The 18,022-nt window shown below is 30.7% G+C and overlaps 1 protein-coding gene across 1 annotated transcript in view; it reads right to left on the bottom strand.

Moving 5' to 3' along the window:
• Nucleotides 1–17,040, bottom strand: part of LOC127718009 (probable E3 ubiquitin-protein ligase bre1) — a 34,130-nt gene extending 17,090 nt beyond the window's left edge. Inside the window, exons 1-3 of the mRNA XM_052223906.1 lie at nt 16,908–17,040; nt 9,442–9,583; nt 4,307–4,431 (exon numbers count right to left, since the gene is read on the bottom strand). Of these exons, the coding sequence (XP_052079866.1) occupies nt 4,307–4,431; nt 9,442–9,558 (242 nt within the window). The 5' untranslated portion in view covers nt 9,559–9,583; nt 16,908–17,040. The remainder of the gene's footprint in view (nt 1–4,306; nt 4,432–9,441; nt 9,584–16,907) is intronic.
• Between the last annotated feature and the right edge of the window lie 982 nt (nt 17,041–18,022).

The raw sequence follows: 18,022 nt of genomic DNA on the forward strand, positions 1-18,022 counted from the left end.
TAGAAAAAAATGTGTTTTTTGGCCCCTTTTTGGCCCCAAATTCCTAAACGTTTAGGGCAATTACCCCCAAACTCAAACCCAGCTTTCCCTTTGTGATATGGAACCTTGTAGTACAATTTCAGAAAGATCAATACACTTACACACAAGTTATTGTCATGAAACTAGAAAAATGCTTGTTTTTTGCCCCTTTTTTGGCCCCTAATTCCTAAAATTTGGAGGCAATTACCCCCAAAATCAATCCCAGCATTCCTTTAGTGATATGGAACCTTGTGGTACAATGTCAGAGAGATCCATACACTAACACACAAGTTATGTCTGGAAGTTACAAAAATGCTTATTTTTGGCCCCTTTTTGGCCCCTAATTCCTTTACTGTTATTACCATAACCCCCAAAATCAATCCCAACCTTCCTTTTGTGGTATTGAACCTTGTGGTAAAATATCATAAAGATCCATTCACTTAAACTAAAGTTAGAGTGCGAAAACCAATGTGTCTTCGGACGACGCCGGACGACGACGCCGACGCCGGACGACGACGACGCCAACGTCATACCAATATACGACCACAAAAGTTTTTTTTGCGGTCGTATAAAAAGTTAGAGTAAATATGGAATAACTTTTCATTTTGATATGCAAATATAATATTTCTAATGCACATATTTCAATAGGCATATTGCCAATTTTGTTTGATTAAGCCAAGGAATTAGTACTTTTGGATGTTCTGTAAAAATATACATGTAACAAAGAGAAATCATTTCCAAATCTCAACCAGGGATGAGTGTTTTATAGACTATTTTGTACAGTAAAAATGAAAGAAAATTATAAAATTACCTTTATAGACTGTTACTGAATTTACAATGTGCCTTCCCTAGGTAGCATAAATAAAATGCTTCGCTGGGGCGCAGCTTGATACGACCGCAGAGGTCGAACCCTGAACAGTTGGGGCAAGTATGGACACAACATTCAAGCTTGATACAGCTCTGAATTTGGATTGTTATTAAATATTTGACACAGCATAGGTTTCTGACACAGAAAGAATGTGGTCTAAGAACTTGAATTTTTTTAATTTACCTATTATGGTCCAATGTCCAAAATCAAAATACATGGTTAGATTCAGCATATCAAAGAACCCCATATATTCAATTTTTGTTAAAATCAAACAAAGTTTAATTTTGGACCCCAACTTGGACAAACTTGAAAACTGGGCCCATAATCAAAAATCTAAACACATGTTTAGATTCAGCATATCAAAGAACCCCAAGAATTCAATTTTTGCTAAAATCAAACTAAGTTTAATTTTGGACCCTTTGGACCTTAATGTAGACCAATTTAAAAAACGGGACATAAAATTAAAAATCTAAATACACGGTTAGATTTGGAATATCAAAGAACCCTAATAATTCAATTTTTGATGAAATCAAACAAAGTTTAATTTTGGACCCTTTTGACCTCAATATGAACCAATTTGATAGCGGGGCCCACAAATAAAAATTCTAAATTCATGGTTAGATTCAGCATATCAAAGAACCCCATATATTCAATTTTTGTTGAAATCAAAAAAAGTTTAATTTTGGACCCCAACTTACACCAACTTGAAAACTGGGCCCATAATCAAAAATCTAAACACATGTTTAGATTCAGCATATCAAAGAACCCCAAGAATTCAATTTTTGTTAAAATCAAACTAAGTTTAATTTTGGACTCTTTGGACCTCAATGAAGACCAATTTAAAAAACGGGACCCAAATTAAAAATCTAAAAACACGGTTAGATTTGGCATATCAAAGAACCCCAATAATTCAATTTTCGATGAAATCAAACAAAGTTTAATTTTGGACCCTTTTGACCTCAATATGAACCAATTTGATAGCGGTGCCTACAAATAAAAAATCTAAATACATGGTTAGATTCAGCATATCAAAGAACCTCATATATTCAATTTTTGTTGAAATCAAACAAAGTTTAATTTTGGACCCCAATTTGGACCAACTTGAAAACTGGGCCCATAATTAAAAATCTAAATACATGTTTAGATTCAGCATATCAAAGAACCCCATATATTCAATTTTTGTTGAAATCAAACAAAGTTTAAATACTGGACCCTATCTTGGACCAACTTGAAAACTGGGCCCATAATCAAAAATCTAAACACATGTTTAGATTCAGCAAATCAAAGAACCCCAAGAATTCAATTTTTGTTAAAATCAAACTAAGTTTAATTTTGGACCCTTTGGACCTCAATGTAGACCAATTTAAAAAACAGGACCCAAAATTAAAAACCTAAATACACGGTTAGATTTGGAATATCAAAGAACCCCAATAATTCAATTTTAGATGAAATCAAACAAAGTTTAATTTTGGACCCTTTTGACCTCAATATGAACCAATTAGATAACGGGGTCCACAAATAAAAAATCTAAATACATGGTTAGATTCAGCATATCAAAGAACCCCATATATTCAATTTTTGTTGAAATCAAACAAAGTTTAATTTTGGACCCCAATTTGGACCAACTTGAAAACTGGGCCAAAAATCAAAAATCTAAATACATGTTTAGATTCAGCATATCAAAGAACCTCATATATTCAATTTTTGCTAAAATCAAACAAAGTTTAATTTTGGACCCTTTGGACATTAATGTAGACCAATTTGAAAACTGGACCCAAAATTAAAAATCTAAATACACTGTTAGATTCGGCATAACAAATAAATAAATGTGATCAAAGATTTTACAAATCTAATGCGCCATACTGTGCAATTAAAGATTACTTCTTGAAATTTTTCAATATTTGAAATTTGAAAAAAAAATAATATTTGAAGAATAATTCTTTTTAATTTCTGAAATCTGAAATGAGAAAAAATTGGCCCCCCACAATTTCTTTTTATCCCCCCCCCCTTTTCCCCCAAAAAAATTCTTTCCCTCAAGATATGGTCATAATCTCAATTCAAATTTCCAATGGAGTTGGCAACCATAATTACCCATTTAAATTTGCCATAGTGCTAACTTAATCTATTTTATAATAGAATTAATAAAAATATAGTGTCAAATCTTTCATATGGATTTTTTTGTAAAAAAAAAAGATGAAAACATTTGCAGATATTTTTACTGGTCTTCCTTTATAAATATGCATTTCTTTAAACATAATTTAAAATCAGTGTAAGGGAAGTAACCAAAACGTTGTATTTGGATTACCTCCCTTACACTGTTTTAGATTATCTTTATTGTTCATTAACCATTACTTTATACATAATTTAAAAGCAGTGTAAGGGAGATAATTTCAATGAGGTATTTGATTTATCTCCCTTACACTGCTTTAAATTATGTTTTGTACTAAAGTATTTGTCCATTAACCAGGACAACCTTGTTTTTCCCCCTTTTTTGCCCCTAATTCCTAAACGGTTTGAGCCATAACCCCCCAAAGCAAATCCTAACCATCCCTTTGTGGTATGGAAACTTGTAGTATAATTTCAGAGAGATCCATACACCGTTCCACAGTTATTGTCTGGAAACTAGAAAATGCTCATTTTTGGCCCCTTTTTGGCCCCTAATTCCTTAACTGTTGGTAGCATAACCCCCAAAATCAATCCCAACCTTCCTTTTGTGGTATTTAACCTTATGGTCAAATTTCAAAAAGATCCATTCACTTAAACTAAAGTTAGAGTGCGAAAACCAATATGTATTCGGACGACGACGCCGGACGACGACGACGACGACGACGCCAACGTCATACCAATATACGACCACAAAATTTTTTTGCGGTCGTATAAAAATAAGAAGATGCGGTATGATTCCCAATGAGACAACTATCCACCAAAGAACAAATGATGTAGATGTAAGCATCTATAGGTTCTCGTTTTTTAATATAGATTAGACTGTTGGTTTTCCTGTTTGAATGGTTTTACACTAGTCATTTTTGGGGCGCTTTATAGCTTGCTGATAGGTGTTGAAGGCCGTCCTTTGACCTATAATGGTTTACTTTTACAAATTGTGACTTGGATGAAGAGTTGTCTCATTGGCACTCATACCACATCTTCTTATATCTATATATAGGTGACTATTTTGCCTTAAATAATGAGCAAAACCTATACTATATAATAACACATAAAAGGCCCCGACATGACAAATAGTGAAATAATACAAATGTGAAAACCAACGGCCTAATTTATGTTCAAAACAAAAACTAAAAGCAAATAAGATGTCTTTTTATATGAAACAGCCCTTAATATTTCTAGAAATATTTCAGATTTCATTCAGGTTAAATCAAGCAATGTACAGATGCACTGACTTTCAATAACTGTACTCCTTACCTTGTACTGCCCGATTGCCCTGTTATTTTTGACAAACAGAATAAAACAATCCCTAACAGTAAGGTGCATACTATAAACAGGGCTCCAGTAAACTGAGATAATATATAAAAGACAATTAATCCAGTCTGAAAAAGAAAAAAAACTCATTAATATTTGAAAACAAATATGAAAAAACAGCTCTACCAAAATGGCATAAGCGTCTTAACAAAAACAAATGCAGCAACACATAAAGTTGACCTATAGCTTATAATATATGAGAAACAGACAATAACACACAAATTGAATATTGACCATTGAATCATGAAAATGAGGTCAAGGTAAGATGAAACCTACCAGTCGGACATATATAGCACTTTTGGTAGTTTTGGTCAAGATTCCATAAATGCAGAATTTGGGGCCCAAAAGAAAATACTTGAGTTATCAAGTACATCAGTTTTGGCAGCAGAGATTGTCTTGTAATTTTTTATGCCAAATGGATGGTTGCATGAAACCCTTTAATTTGTATCAAGAGATTTTGTTTTTTGTAATCTGATGTCCATGATGTCCTTTTTTGTATATCTGATTTTTTCTGAGAGAAATCCAATATTGGTGGTTGATGTCAAGGCCGTCGGAAGGGGAGGGGGGTGCGTCAGGTGCAATTGCACCCCCTCTTTCCAAAAAAAAAATTAAAATATAATAATAATTTTCAGGCACGGATTGGCACTTCCACGGGCTACCATGATCATGCAGCCACAGAATAGGACACCTATGATACAGTTTGAGAGATCATCTTTGTTGTTATTTATAGAATTGGCAAATTACATTTTCTGGCTACTTGGAATTGTTTGTTGTTTTTTTTTTTCATTTGGAAATGTCCAACAACTTTTTCTCACACTGTCAGCTGGTTTTGATCGGAAATTACAATTAGTAATGTTATCATAACATATGAAAAAGAACGGACATGGGTCAATGACAGGAAGACATCACCAACTTACTCACTACATGCAATACAAAAAGAAATCGAGTGCTAACCACATGAACTTCAACAGAGAATCAACTATGTTTTTTCAAGGATTTTTCAATAGATGCTAATTTAACTGCTTGTTTCTTATAATCCATTATATTATAATTAGATACACGTAGTTCATTCATAAAATTTGTCTTTTCAGTTTACTTTTATTATGAACACATTATGTGTTTATAATAAAAGTAAACTGGAAACACATATGAAGCCATGTGACTGTAAATAGGCCTTATGATGTCTTCACAATTATAGTGGGTACATCCTCTATCACAAAAAAAATCAATCCAAGGTTAAATATTCCCACAAATGAAGCAAAATGTAAAATCAATAGTCATTTTGCTTAGTTTTTTCTGCAACTTATTCTGACATCGAACTCAAACTTTTTTTAAACTGAGTATTACTGTGCGTATTGCTGTGTGTTTGTTTATTCTACATTGGCTAGAGGTATAGGGGGAGGGTTGAGATATCACAAAACATGTTTAACCCCACTGCATTTTGCGCCTGTCCCAAGTCAGGAGCCTCTGGCCTTTGTTAGTCTTGTATGTTTTTTTTAATTTTAGTTCATTTATATGTTTCGGAGTTTAGTGTGAAGTCCATTTTCACTGAACTAGTACACATTTTTGTTTAGGGACCAGCTGAAGCCTGCCTCCGGGTGCTGGATTTTCTCGCTGTGTTGAAGACCCATTGGTGGCCTTGGGCTGTTTTATGCTCTCTAGTTCGGGTTGTTGTCTGTTTGACACATTCCCCATTTCCACTCTCAATTTTATTTCCCAGTAATTAATAAAATGCTTCGCTGGGCGCAGCTTGATACGACCGCAGAGGTCGAACCCTGAACAGTTGGGGCAAGTATGGACACAACATTCAAGCTTGATACAGCTCTGAATTTGGATTGTGATTAAATATTTGACACAGCATAGGTTTCTGACACAGAAAGAATGTGGTCTAAGAACTTCAATTTTTTTAATTTACCTATTATGGTCCAATGTCCAAAATCAAAATACATGGTTAGATTCAGCATATCAAAGAACCCCATATATTCAATTTTTGTTGAAATCAAACAAAGTTTAATTTTGGACCCCAACTTGGACAAACTTGGAAACTGGTCCCATAATCAAAAATCTAAACACATGTTTAGATTCAGCATATCAAAGTACCCCAAGAATTCAATTTTTGTTAAAATCAAACTAAGTTTAATTTTGGACCCTTTGGACCTTAATGTAGACCAATTTAAAAAACGGGACCCAAAATTAAAAATCTAAAAACACGTTTAGATTTGGCATATCAAAGAACCCCAATAATTCAATTTTTGATGAAATCAAACAAAGTTTAATTTTGGACCCTTTTGACCACAATATGAACCAATTTGATAGCGGGCCTACAAAATAAAAAATCTAAATACATGGTAAGATTCAGCATATCAAAGAACCCCATATATTCAATTTTTGTTGAAATCAAACAAAGTTTAATTTTGGACCCCAATTTGGACCAACTTGAAAACTGGGCCAAAAATCAAAAATCTAAATACATGTTTAGATTCAGCATATCAAAGAACCCCATATATTCAATTTTTGTTGAAATCAAACAAAGTTTAATTATGGACCCCAACTTGGACCAACTTGAAAACTGGTCCCATAATCAAAAATCTAAACATATGTTTAGATTCAGCATATCAAAGAACCCCAAAAATTCAATTTTGTTAAAATCAAACTAAGTTTAATTTTGGACCCTTTGGACCTTAATGTAGACCAATTTAAAAAACGGGACCCAAAATTAAAAATCTAAATACACGGTTAGATTTGGCATATCAAAGAACCCCAATAATTAAATTTTTGATGAAATCAAACAAAGTTTAATTTTGGACCCTTTTGACCTCAATATGAACCAATTTGATAGCGGGCCCACAAATAAAAAATCTAAATACATGGTAAGATTCAGCATATCAAAGAACCCCATATATTCAATTTTTGTTGAAATCAAACAAAGTTTAATTTTGGACCCCAATTTGGACCAACTTGAAAACTGGGCCAAAAATCTAAAATCTAAATACATGTTTAGATTCAGCATATCAAAGAACCCCATATATTCAATTTTTGTTGAAATCAAACAAAGTTTAATTTTGGACCCCAACTTGGACCAACTTGAAAACTGGGCCCATAATCAAAATTCTATACACATGTTTAGATTCAGCATATCAAAGAACCCCAAGAATTCAATTTTTGTTAAAATCAAACTAAGTTTAATTTTGGACCCTTTGGACCTTAATGTAGACCAATTTAAAAACGGGACCCAAAATTAAAAATCTAAATACACAGTTAGATTTGGCATATCAAAGAACCCCAATAATTCAATTTTTGATGAAATCAAACAAAGTTTAATTTTGGACCCTTTTGACCTCAATATGAACCAATTTGATAGCGGGTCCACAAATAAAAAATCTAAATACATGGTTAGATTCAGCATATCAAAGAACCCCAAGAATTCAATTTTGGATGAAATCAAACAAAGTTTAATTTTGGACCCTTTTGACCTCAATGTGGACAAAGTTGATAACGGGGCCCAAAAATCAAAAATCTAAATACATGGTTAGATTCAGCATATCAAAGAACCCCATATATTCAATTTTTGTTGAAATCAAACAAAGTTTAATTTTGGACCCTTTTGACCTTAATGTAGACCAATTTAAAAACGGGGCCCAAAATCCAAAAACTTAATACACGGTTAGATTCAGCATATTAAAGAACCCCAAGAATTCAAGAATAAAACCCCATTGAAATTGATCAAGAAATAAGCAATTTATACGAAGTATCTTCTTTTGCACAATACTGTGCAATTGAATATTTCTTGCTATTGTGCAATACTGTACAATTGACAATTTCTTGCTATTGCGCAATATTGTGCTATTGGATATTTCTTGCTATTGCGCAATACTGTGCAATTGAAGATTTCTTGCTATTGCGCAATACTGTGCAATTGAAGATTTCTTGCAATTGTGCAATACTGTGCAATTGAAAATTTCTTGCTATTGCACAATACTTATTATATAATAATTTACACATCCTGTTTGGTGTGTAACTCCTACCATATCATTATTATTTGCTTTTAAATATTAATCAGAAATAACCAACTTAAAATGGAAAATTTTAAAAGAAAAAAAAAGGAAAAAAAGAAAAAAAAAGAAAAGAAAAAAATCCCCCCCCCAAATTTTTTGAACCCCCTTATGATTCATCACCCCCAAACTCAATCCCAGCCTTCCCTTTGTGGTATGGTACCTTGCAGTACAATTTCAGAGAGATCCATACACTTGAACACAAGTTATTGTCTGGAAACTAGAAAAATGCTTATTTTTGGCCCCTTTTTGGCCCCCAATTCCTAAACGTTTCGGGCAATTACCCCCAAACTCAATTCCAGCTTTCCCTTTGTGATATGGAACCTTGTAGTACAATTTCAGAAATATCCAAACACTTACACACAAGTTATTGTCATGAAACTAGAAAAATGCTTGTTTTTTGCCCCTTTTTTGGCCCCTAATTCCAAAAATTTTGAGGCAATTACCCCCAAAATCAATTACAGCATTCCCTTTGTGATATGGAACCTTGTGGTACAATGTCAGAGAGATCCATACACTTACACACAAGTTATTGTCTGGAATTACAAAAATGCTTATTTTTGGCCCCTTTTTGGCCCCTAATTCCTTAACTGTTGGTACCATAACCCCCAAAATCAATCCCAACCTTCCTTTCGTGGTATTGAACCTTATGGTAAAATTTCATGGAGATCCATTCACTTAAACTAAAGTTAGAGTGCGAAAACCAATGTGTCTTCGGACGACGCCGGACGACGCCAGACGACGACGACGACGACGACGACGACGACGACGACGACGACGCCAACGTCATACCAATATACGACCAAAAAATTTTCAATTTTTGCGGTCGTATAAAAAATAAGGAGATGTAGTATGATTGCCAATGATACAAATTTATACAATACAGTCCAAAAAATGTGGATTTAAGCAACTATAGGTCACTGTAGTATAAAGCCTTCAACAATCATCAAAACTCATACTATAATCAGCTATAAAAGTCCCTGATATGACAAAATGTGAAACAATTCACCGACTTAAGTTACTTACTACCATACATCCTACTGTTGACTTAGGTGATGACAATAATTCAATCATTGTATTACTTTCTTTAGAAGATTGATAAATTCCACCATCACACATATCATCAGTGGCCTTAAACTTCATTTATCAGTTCAGGATACACTCAGATCTGAAAAAACACCAAACAACAAGTTGTAGTTTTATAAACATGAGTTAACCCAGTAAAATCTTCAATACATTTAAGTGGCTACCTCTGGTATGCAGGGTTGTTAAAAAGACCCAAATATCTAAAACCTCAGCTATAAGTTGCCCAGTCTAGATAACTTTTATATAAATAATTCAACAGAGACCATTCAAAGTCTGCTATCAAATTCCTTAAAATACAAAAAAAAAATATCAATTTTTGATGTATATTATATTTTTATATTTGTTTGTTTTCTTTAACTTGAATCAGGTCGATGATTTTCTCAATGGATTTTTTTTTCTATTTTACATTTTCTAGCTTGCCATGGTAAGGCTGTATGGTGATCGACCTGTAGTCACTAATATCTCCATCATTTAATTTGGTCTCATGGTAGAGAGTTGTTTCATTGGCATTTATACCACATGCACATCTCATTATTTTATACCTGACCACTGTAAACTTTGTCCTGATCGACTTATGTAAAATTGTGATAACCACTTTTTTTATTTCAAAGGATTGACTTCATCTTTAACTGTTTGTTAAATGAATTTCAAATATAATTTAACAGCAAATTAATACAACAAGCCTAAATATGCAAAAACTTTCTTAATTTCTTACCTCTAATTCTTATAAAAAATATACATATCTGATCACAAAAACACAACATTCACAGCAGAAAAATAATATATAAATATTGAGATTGGATTTATAAATAGTACTACATATTCAGTCAGTGGTAATACTTATACAAGTCATTTTTATTCACCTGAAGATGTAAGTAATATTTACTTGTTTAAGTAAATTTGTAGGATTTTTATTTTATTTTTCAGGTTTGAAATATCCCCCTTGAATCTTCTCCAAAAATTTACTTATACAAGTAATTTTTTTTTTACAACCCATTAAATTCTCAAGTTTTGGGAGGTCAAAACATGCCTAAACAGAATTTTTCTGTCTTACTCATTGATTTAAAATTAGAGTTCAACCTTTTATCTCAAGAACTAAGCAAAGAAATCTATTGCGCAGAGATGTTAAGTAACTGTGCATAGCCTTCAGAAATTTCTCCCTGGAGGCTTGTAAGTGAGCAGTATTTTGAAGATAGCAGACAAATGAGATTTTCATTGTCCATGAAATTATACTTATAGGGATAGTAAAGACAACTATTAATGACAGACAACTAAATACATTATTAGAGCAATGTAGTCAAGAGAAGAAGAAAATAAGACTTTTACTTATATAAGTAAAAAAGACTAAATGTCTAACTTCTGAGGGATATAACTTTACCTCCAAAATAATTTCCCTGTACCAGTAAATAAAAAACACTTGTATAAGTATTACCCCTGACAGATATTGCTGCAGTGAACACTGTTTACTCTGACAGACCTTACATTGTTCATTTTGTGTGTTAATTAGTTAGGATTAAGTACAAATGTGTATATTGTTAAAACCCAATTAAAAAATCTTTTGGACCCTATCAATCAAATTATTTTTTTTTAAATTTCACACTTTAAGGTATGGGGAAAATCTGGATTCAGAATATTTTTTTTTTTGTCATCTGCTTGACCACAATTTTTTTTTTCATCAAATTGGGGATCAGAATATTTTTTGAGGAAAAAACCATAACCCCCCCCCCTTTGAAGTTAAATGGTCGTTCCCTTAGAACTATTAATAATGGTACATGCTCTTTTAAACAGTTCATCAAGAATTCAATCTGATTTTGAAACGAAATTCCATCCTCTGTGGATACATGCATACACAAGTTCACAATATTTTAGTTCACTGCTGTCAAACTTTGCTATTGATGTATCAATTATTCGCGACCTTCGTATATATAACTGTATAAAATTTGAATCTTGATATTTTTTCAGTTTTTATTCAAACGCAAAGTTTTAAATTTTTCTACCAAAGAAAATTTGGTAATGGGAATAAATATGTCCATTGTTCAAAGTATTTTGACAGTTAAAATAAGGGTACAAAATGTAAGTGTGCAGATAAATACACAGAAGTGAACACTTTTTTTAAGAACAAAAACAACATTATTATTATTATTATCATCATTATCGTTATCAAGTATATCAGAATTCAGCAACAAAACTAAAGTCGATTAAAAGTTTATTAAATCTAACATAACAATAACGCAATGTAACGGTAGACACAAATATTATTGTTATGTTCATATTTTTTACACATACATATATATATAACTATAAAATACAATAAAATAACACAAATGTTAAAAACAACAAACTAATCTTATTATTATAAATAAGAAGCAAAATTTGAACTTATAAGTCAGGTAAATTATGTTTTGACAGTGATAAAAGCTTCACAGTCACCAGAGACATATATACATGTGTATATATGTCTCTGCAGTCACTAATTGGTGTCAAATCCTTTTAAAGGTGTTTATTCACTATCTAACTAATTAGAAATGTGTTCAGATCACAGGAATGTGTCACCTTCTGTTAACCCAGTACACAAAACATGTTTCCAAATGTTGCCTTTCTTACACAGATGAAAAGACTTGCCGTAAAGTTTGGAACGTGCCAACCAAATATTTAGCTAAAGGACGACTGTTCGGGCAGATTGAGGTATCAACTTATCATGAATTGAAAATTTTTATATTTCTTATTATTTATTGTTCAAACCAGAGACTCTATTCAAAATTTACAATTAATACAATACCAATAAAAAATAAAGATAACTTTAAAATCTAAACATTATAATCTACTGTACCGACAGATTTATATATAAATACATAGATTGATTTTCATATTTCTGAATGTAGAACTGAAAACTTTAATAAGAAATAACAATTTCATTTGAGACAATTATTTTTAAGAAGATATTAAACATTGTATTTTGATTTTAAACAAATTTCTTCACAAGTTAAGACATAATAAGCTAGTGTCCTGGCAGATTTGTTTTTTCTTGATTTTATTTAATGATTGGGTCGTTACTTTTTAATAATATCAAAATAGTATACCAGACAATCGTAATATAAAAGAAACTATTTCATTTATAGTCAAAAATTTCGTTGTTAATTTTTTCGCAATTTATACAGAAATTTAACGTAATCATGGTAATAGGCTATTGTCCTGGAAGATTTTTGTGTTAACGAAATAAAAGTCAATAAATTTTTTATATTTTCATAAAGCTTATATTTTAAACTTTCCGTTTACCAGACATTCATTTTGAAGAAGATATTAAACTTTATATATTTTGATTTTGAGCGTATTTCAACAATATTTCTGACGTAATAAGCTACTGTACTGGCAGAGTTTTTTTAGGGTTTACAAAATAAAAGTTCATAAAATTTTATATTTTCTTAAAGCTTATACTTCAAAATTTCCAATGAACAAAAATTTGATTGCCAGACAGGCATTTTGAAGAAGATATTCAATTTTATCTATTTATTTTGAGCAAATTTCAACAAAATTTCTGACATAATAGGCTACTGTCCTGGCAGATTTTTTTTGTGGCAACGAAATAAAAGTTCCTATTTTTTTTATATTTTCATAAAGCTTATATTCTAAACTTTCCAATGATCAAACATTTGCTTACCAGACATTCATTTTGAAGAAGATATTCTACGTTATCTATTGATTATGAGCGAATTTCAACAAAATTTCTTTCGTAACAGGCTACTGTTCTGGCAGATTTTTTTTGTGTTAACAAAATAAAAGTTCCTAATTTTTTATAATTTCATAAAGCTTATATTTTAAACTTTCCAATGAACAAAAATTTGCTTACCAGACATGCCAGACATTCATTTTGAAGAGGATATTCAACTTTATATTTTGATTTTGAGCAAATTTCAACCGAATTTCTAACGTAATAGGCTACTATCCTGGCAGATTTTTTTACCTTTAAAAGACGAAAAAAATATTAAATTATAGATTTTTTAAATGATTTTTCCCTAAACTTTATAATAGTACAAAAATGTTATGCCAGAAAGTTGTTTTGGGGAAATTATTTCATTGTAAGTAAACTTTTCTCTGCATTTTCTGCCATATTTTTCTTAAAATTTAACTGTCTGGCAGATTTTTTTTTCACTTGATTTTATTTAATGATTGGGTCTGTTACTTTTTAATAATATCAAAATAGTATACCAGACAATCGTAATATAAAAGAAACTATTTCATTTATAGACAAAAATTTCGTTGTTAATTTTCGCAATTTATACAGAATTTTAACGTAATCATGGTAATCATGGTAATAGGCTATTGTCCTGGAAGATTTTTGTGTTAACGAAATAAAAGTCAATAAATTTTTTATATTTTCATAAAGCTTATATTTTAAACTTTCCGTTTACCAGACATTCATTTTGAAGAAGATATTAAACTTTATATATTTTGATTTTGAGCGTATTTCAACAATATTTCTGACGTAATAAGCTACTGTACTGGCAGAGTTTTTTTAGGGTTTACAAAATAAAAGTTCATAAAATTTTATATTTTCTTAAAGCTTATACTTCAAAATTTCCAATGAACAAAAATTTGATTGCCAGACAGGCATTTTGAAGAAGATATTCAATTTTATCTATTTATTTTGAGCAAATTTCAACAAAATTTCTGACATAATAGGCTACTGTCCTGGCAGTTTTTTTTTGTGGCAACGAAATAAAAGTTCCTTTTTTTTTTATATTTTCATAAAGCTTATATTCTAAACTTTCCAATGATCAAACATTTGCTTACCAGACATTCATTTTGAAGAAGATATTCTACGTTATCTATTGATTATGAGCGAATTTCAACAAAATTTCTTTCGTAACAGGCTACTGTTCTGGCAGATTTTTTTTGTGTTAACAAAATAAAAGTTCCTAATTTTTTATAATTTCATAAAGCTTATATTTTAAACTTTCCAATGAACAAAAATTTGCTTACCAGACATGCCAGACATTCATTTTGAAGAGGATATTCAACTTTATATTTTGATTTTGAGCAAATTTCAACCGAATTTCTAACGTAATAGGCTACTATCCTGGCAGATTTTTTTACCTTTAAAAGACGAAAAAAATATTAAATTATAGATTTTTTAAATGATTTTTCCCTAAACTTTATAATAGTACAAAAATGTTATGCCAGAAAGTTGTTTTGGGGAAATTATTTCATTGTAAGTAAACTTTTCTCTGCATTTTCTGCCATATTTTTCTTAAAATTTAACTGTCTGGCAGATTTTTTTTTCACTTGATTTTATTTAATGATTGGGTCTGTTACTTTTTAATAATATCAAAATAGTATACCAGACAATCGTAATATAAAAGAAACTATTTCATTTATAGTCAAAAATTTCGTTGTTAATTTTCGCAATTTATACAGAAATTTTAACGTAATCATGGTAATCATGGTAATAGGCTATTGTCCTGGAAGATTTTTGTGTTAACGAAATAAAAGTCAATAAATTTTTTATATTTTCATAAAGCTTATATTTTAAACTTTCCGTTTACCAGACATTCATTTTGAAGAAGATATTAAACTTTATATATTTTGATTTTGAGCGTATTTCAACAATATTTCTGACGTAATAAGCTACTGTACTGGCAGAGTTTTTTGGGGTTTACAAAATAAAAGTTCATAAAATTTTATATTTTCTTAAAGCTTATACTTCAAAATTTCCAATGAACAAAAATTTGATTGCCAGACAGGCATTTTGAAGAAGATATTCAATTTTATCTATTTATTTTGAGCAAATTTCAACAAAATTTCTGACATAATAGGCTACTGTCCTGGCAGATTTTTTTTGTGGCAACGAAATAAAAGTTCCTATTTTTTTTATATTTTCATAAAGCTTATATTCTAAACTTTCCAATGATCAAACATTTGCTTACCAGACATTCATTTTGAAGAAGATATTCTACGTTATCTATTGATTATGAGCGAATTTCAACAAAATTTCTTTCGTAACAGGCTACTGTTCTGGCAGATTTTTTTTGTGTTAACAAAATAAAAGTTCCTAATTTTTTATAATTTCATAAAGCTTATATTTTAAACTTTCCAATGAACAAAAATTTGCTTACCAGACATGCCAGACATTCATTTTGAAGAGGATATTCAACTTTATATTTTGATTTTGAGCAAATTTCAACCGAATTTCTAACGTAATAGGCTACTATCCTGGCAGATTTTTTTACCTTTAAAAGACGAAAAAAATATTAAATTATAGATTTTTTAAATGATTTTTCCCTAAACTTTATAATAGTACAAAAATGTTATGCCAGAAAGTTGTTTTGGGGAAATTATTTCATTGTAAGTAAACTTTTCTCTGCATTTTCTGCCATATTTTTCTTAAAATTTAACTGTCTGGCAGATTTTTTTTTCACTTGATTTTATTTAATGATTGGGTCTGTTACTTTTTAATAATATCAAAATAGTATACCAGACAATCGTAATATAAAAGAAACTATTTCATTTATAGTCAAAAATTTCGTTGTTAATTTTCGCAATTTATACAGAAATTTTAACGTAATCATGGTAATCATGGTAATAGGCTATTGTCCTGGAAGATTTTTGTGTTAACAAAATAAAAGTCAATAAATTTTTTATATTTTCATAAAGCTTATATTTTAAACTTTCCGTTTACCAGACATTCATTTTGAAGAAGATATTAAACTTTATATATTTTGATTTTGAGCGTATTTCAACAATATTTATGACGTAATAAGCTACTGTACTGGCAGAGTTTTTTGGGGTTTACAAAATAAAAGTTCATAAAATTTTATAATTTCTTAAAGCTTATACTTCAAAATTTCCAATGAACATAAAATAACTGTCTGGCAGATTTTTTTTTACTTCTTAATTTTTTTTATTTTTTAAAACTACAAATAATGTAAGTAAATATATCCCGTTCATGTGTTCTTTATTATAGTTTAAATTTTAACAATATGTTGAGTAAAACGAAAGTTACAGATGAAAACGTATCGAAAATAACTGTGACAGTCATGTTAATAGACCTTCCTGTCATGCCTGTCTAAGGTAACAATAACTTTTTTGTTATTATCGTTACATTTCCACATAAATTCATAATCCTTGACAGTGTCTTATTTAAATGTGGTAACATCAGTTAGTCTCATAACTTAGACATAAGGACATTGACAGATTTTATCAACCGATTATGGTACCATAATTGAACAGTCCCAAATAAGCATGAGAAATTAACTGTTCGATTTTATGATGTTTGTGCTGAGACTACTATAACACATATAGTAGTCTCAGGTTTGTGAAACTGTTGCACAACATTAATTTGTCATTAATTTTGTAACCAGTAAAAAATGAACTTCAAGATTACATGATTTACTGTAAAGTATTTATACCTATAATGTTTTCGGCCAATATTATATTACAGGAAACCATTTTTGTCTTGACAGCAAACAGTGCAAGTTGGAAAACCTGCTGCCAAACTGAAAGTGGAAAAGAATATTTTCAGAAAATGAAAACGGAAGTAAGCGTTCGTGTTGAATTTTCCAAACACGATTTCCGCGCAGACCTAACATTCCGGAATATCTCTTGATTTTGATTTAGAGTGCATGTCCGATTTTAGATCCTTTTTAGAAGGTTACATGAAGACAGACTAAAATTATTACATATATAAGAAAAAGTTTACGATCCAGTGAATTTAGATCTGACAAAATATAAAATTCTTCGCGTGGGCTCTATGTCTACATGAATGAGTTGCCAACCATACTGATAGATTGATAGATCAGAACAGCTTTACAACAACATAATTTTATAAACTGGAAATTAACAGACAGAATTAATAACATATGAATCGTGCCAAGTAATCACATTGTACCATCGGGAACTGATAGTCCTAGCACAACAAGATCCGATTATTTCTCACACATTATTTTTGAATTGTCAGTGTTAAAACTTTTTTAGCTGACAGAGGGATTGCAATAAAACAAACATTGAAATGACACCGTATGTGACTCATCACATGTATACATATAATGTAGCTTTATTAGTTAATTCAGAGTAAATGAATAGTTTCATTTACAATTCGTATAACAGATATAACATTCTTCAACAGCGGATTTCTACCCGGCAAACCTCGATTCATGCTACCCAACCTGACTAATAGATAATAGATAAATGTATTAGTACCAGACCGAACTTAGAAAGTCGTATGAGTTTCTATTAAGATGACATTTTCAATAATTTTCGATTTTCCTAGCTGTGACTGATTTTACTGACAAAACTGCATGGGCATTATATTTCCTTCTTTTGCCACTTTTCCCATATGTATATCATTTACTATGCGGATTTATTTTATCAAAGACCCCGAAAATTAGTCAAAAATTGGAAACAAAGTATAAAAAAAAGCACTATACCGAGAGCTAAGGATTGAGCAATACGAATCGAACCTCCAATAACGTTATTGATTTTGGAGGCAATCAGTTGTTCCTCCACTTGTGACATCCGTTGTCTG

The sequence above is a fragment of the Mytilus californianus genome, unplaced genomic scaffold (assembly GCF_021869535.1).
Source record: "Mytilus californianus isolate M0D057914Y unplaced genomic scaffold, xbMytCali1.0.p SCAF_10, whole genome shotgun sequence".
Taxonomy (NCBI): Eukaryota; Metazoa; Mollusca; class Bivalvia; order Mytilida; family Mytilidae; genus Mytilus; species Mytilus californianus.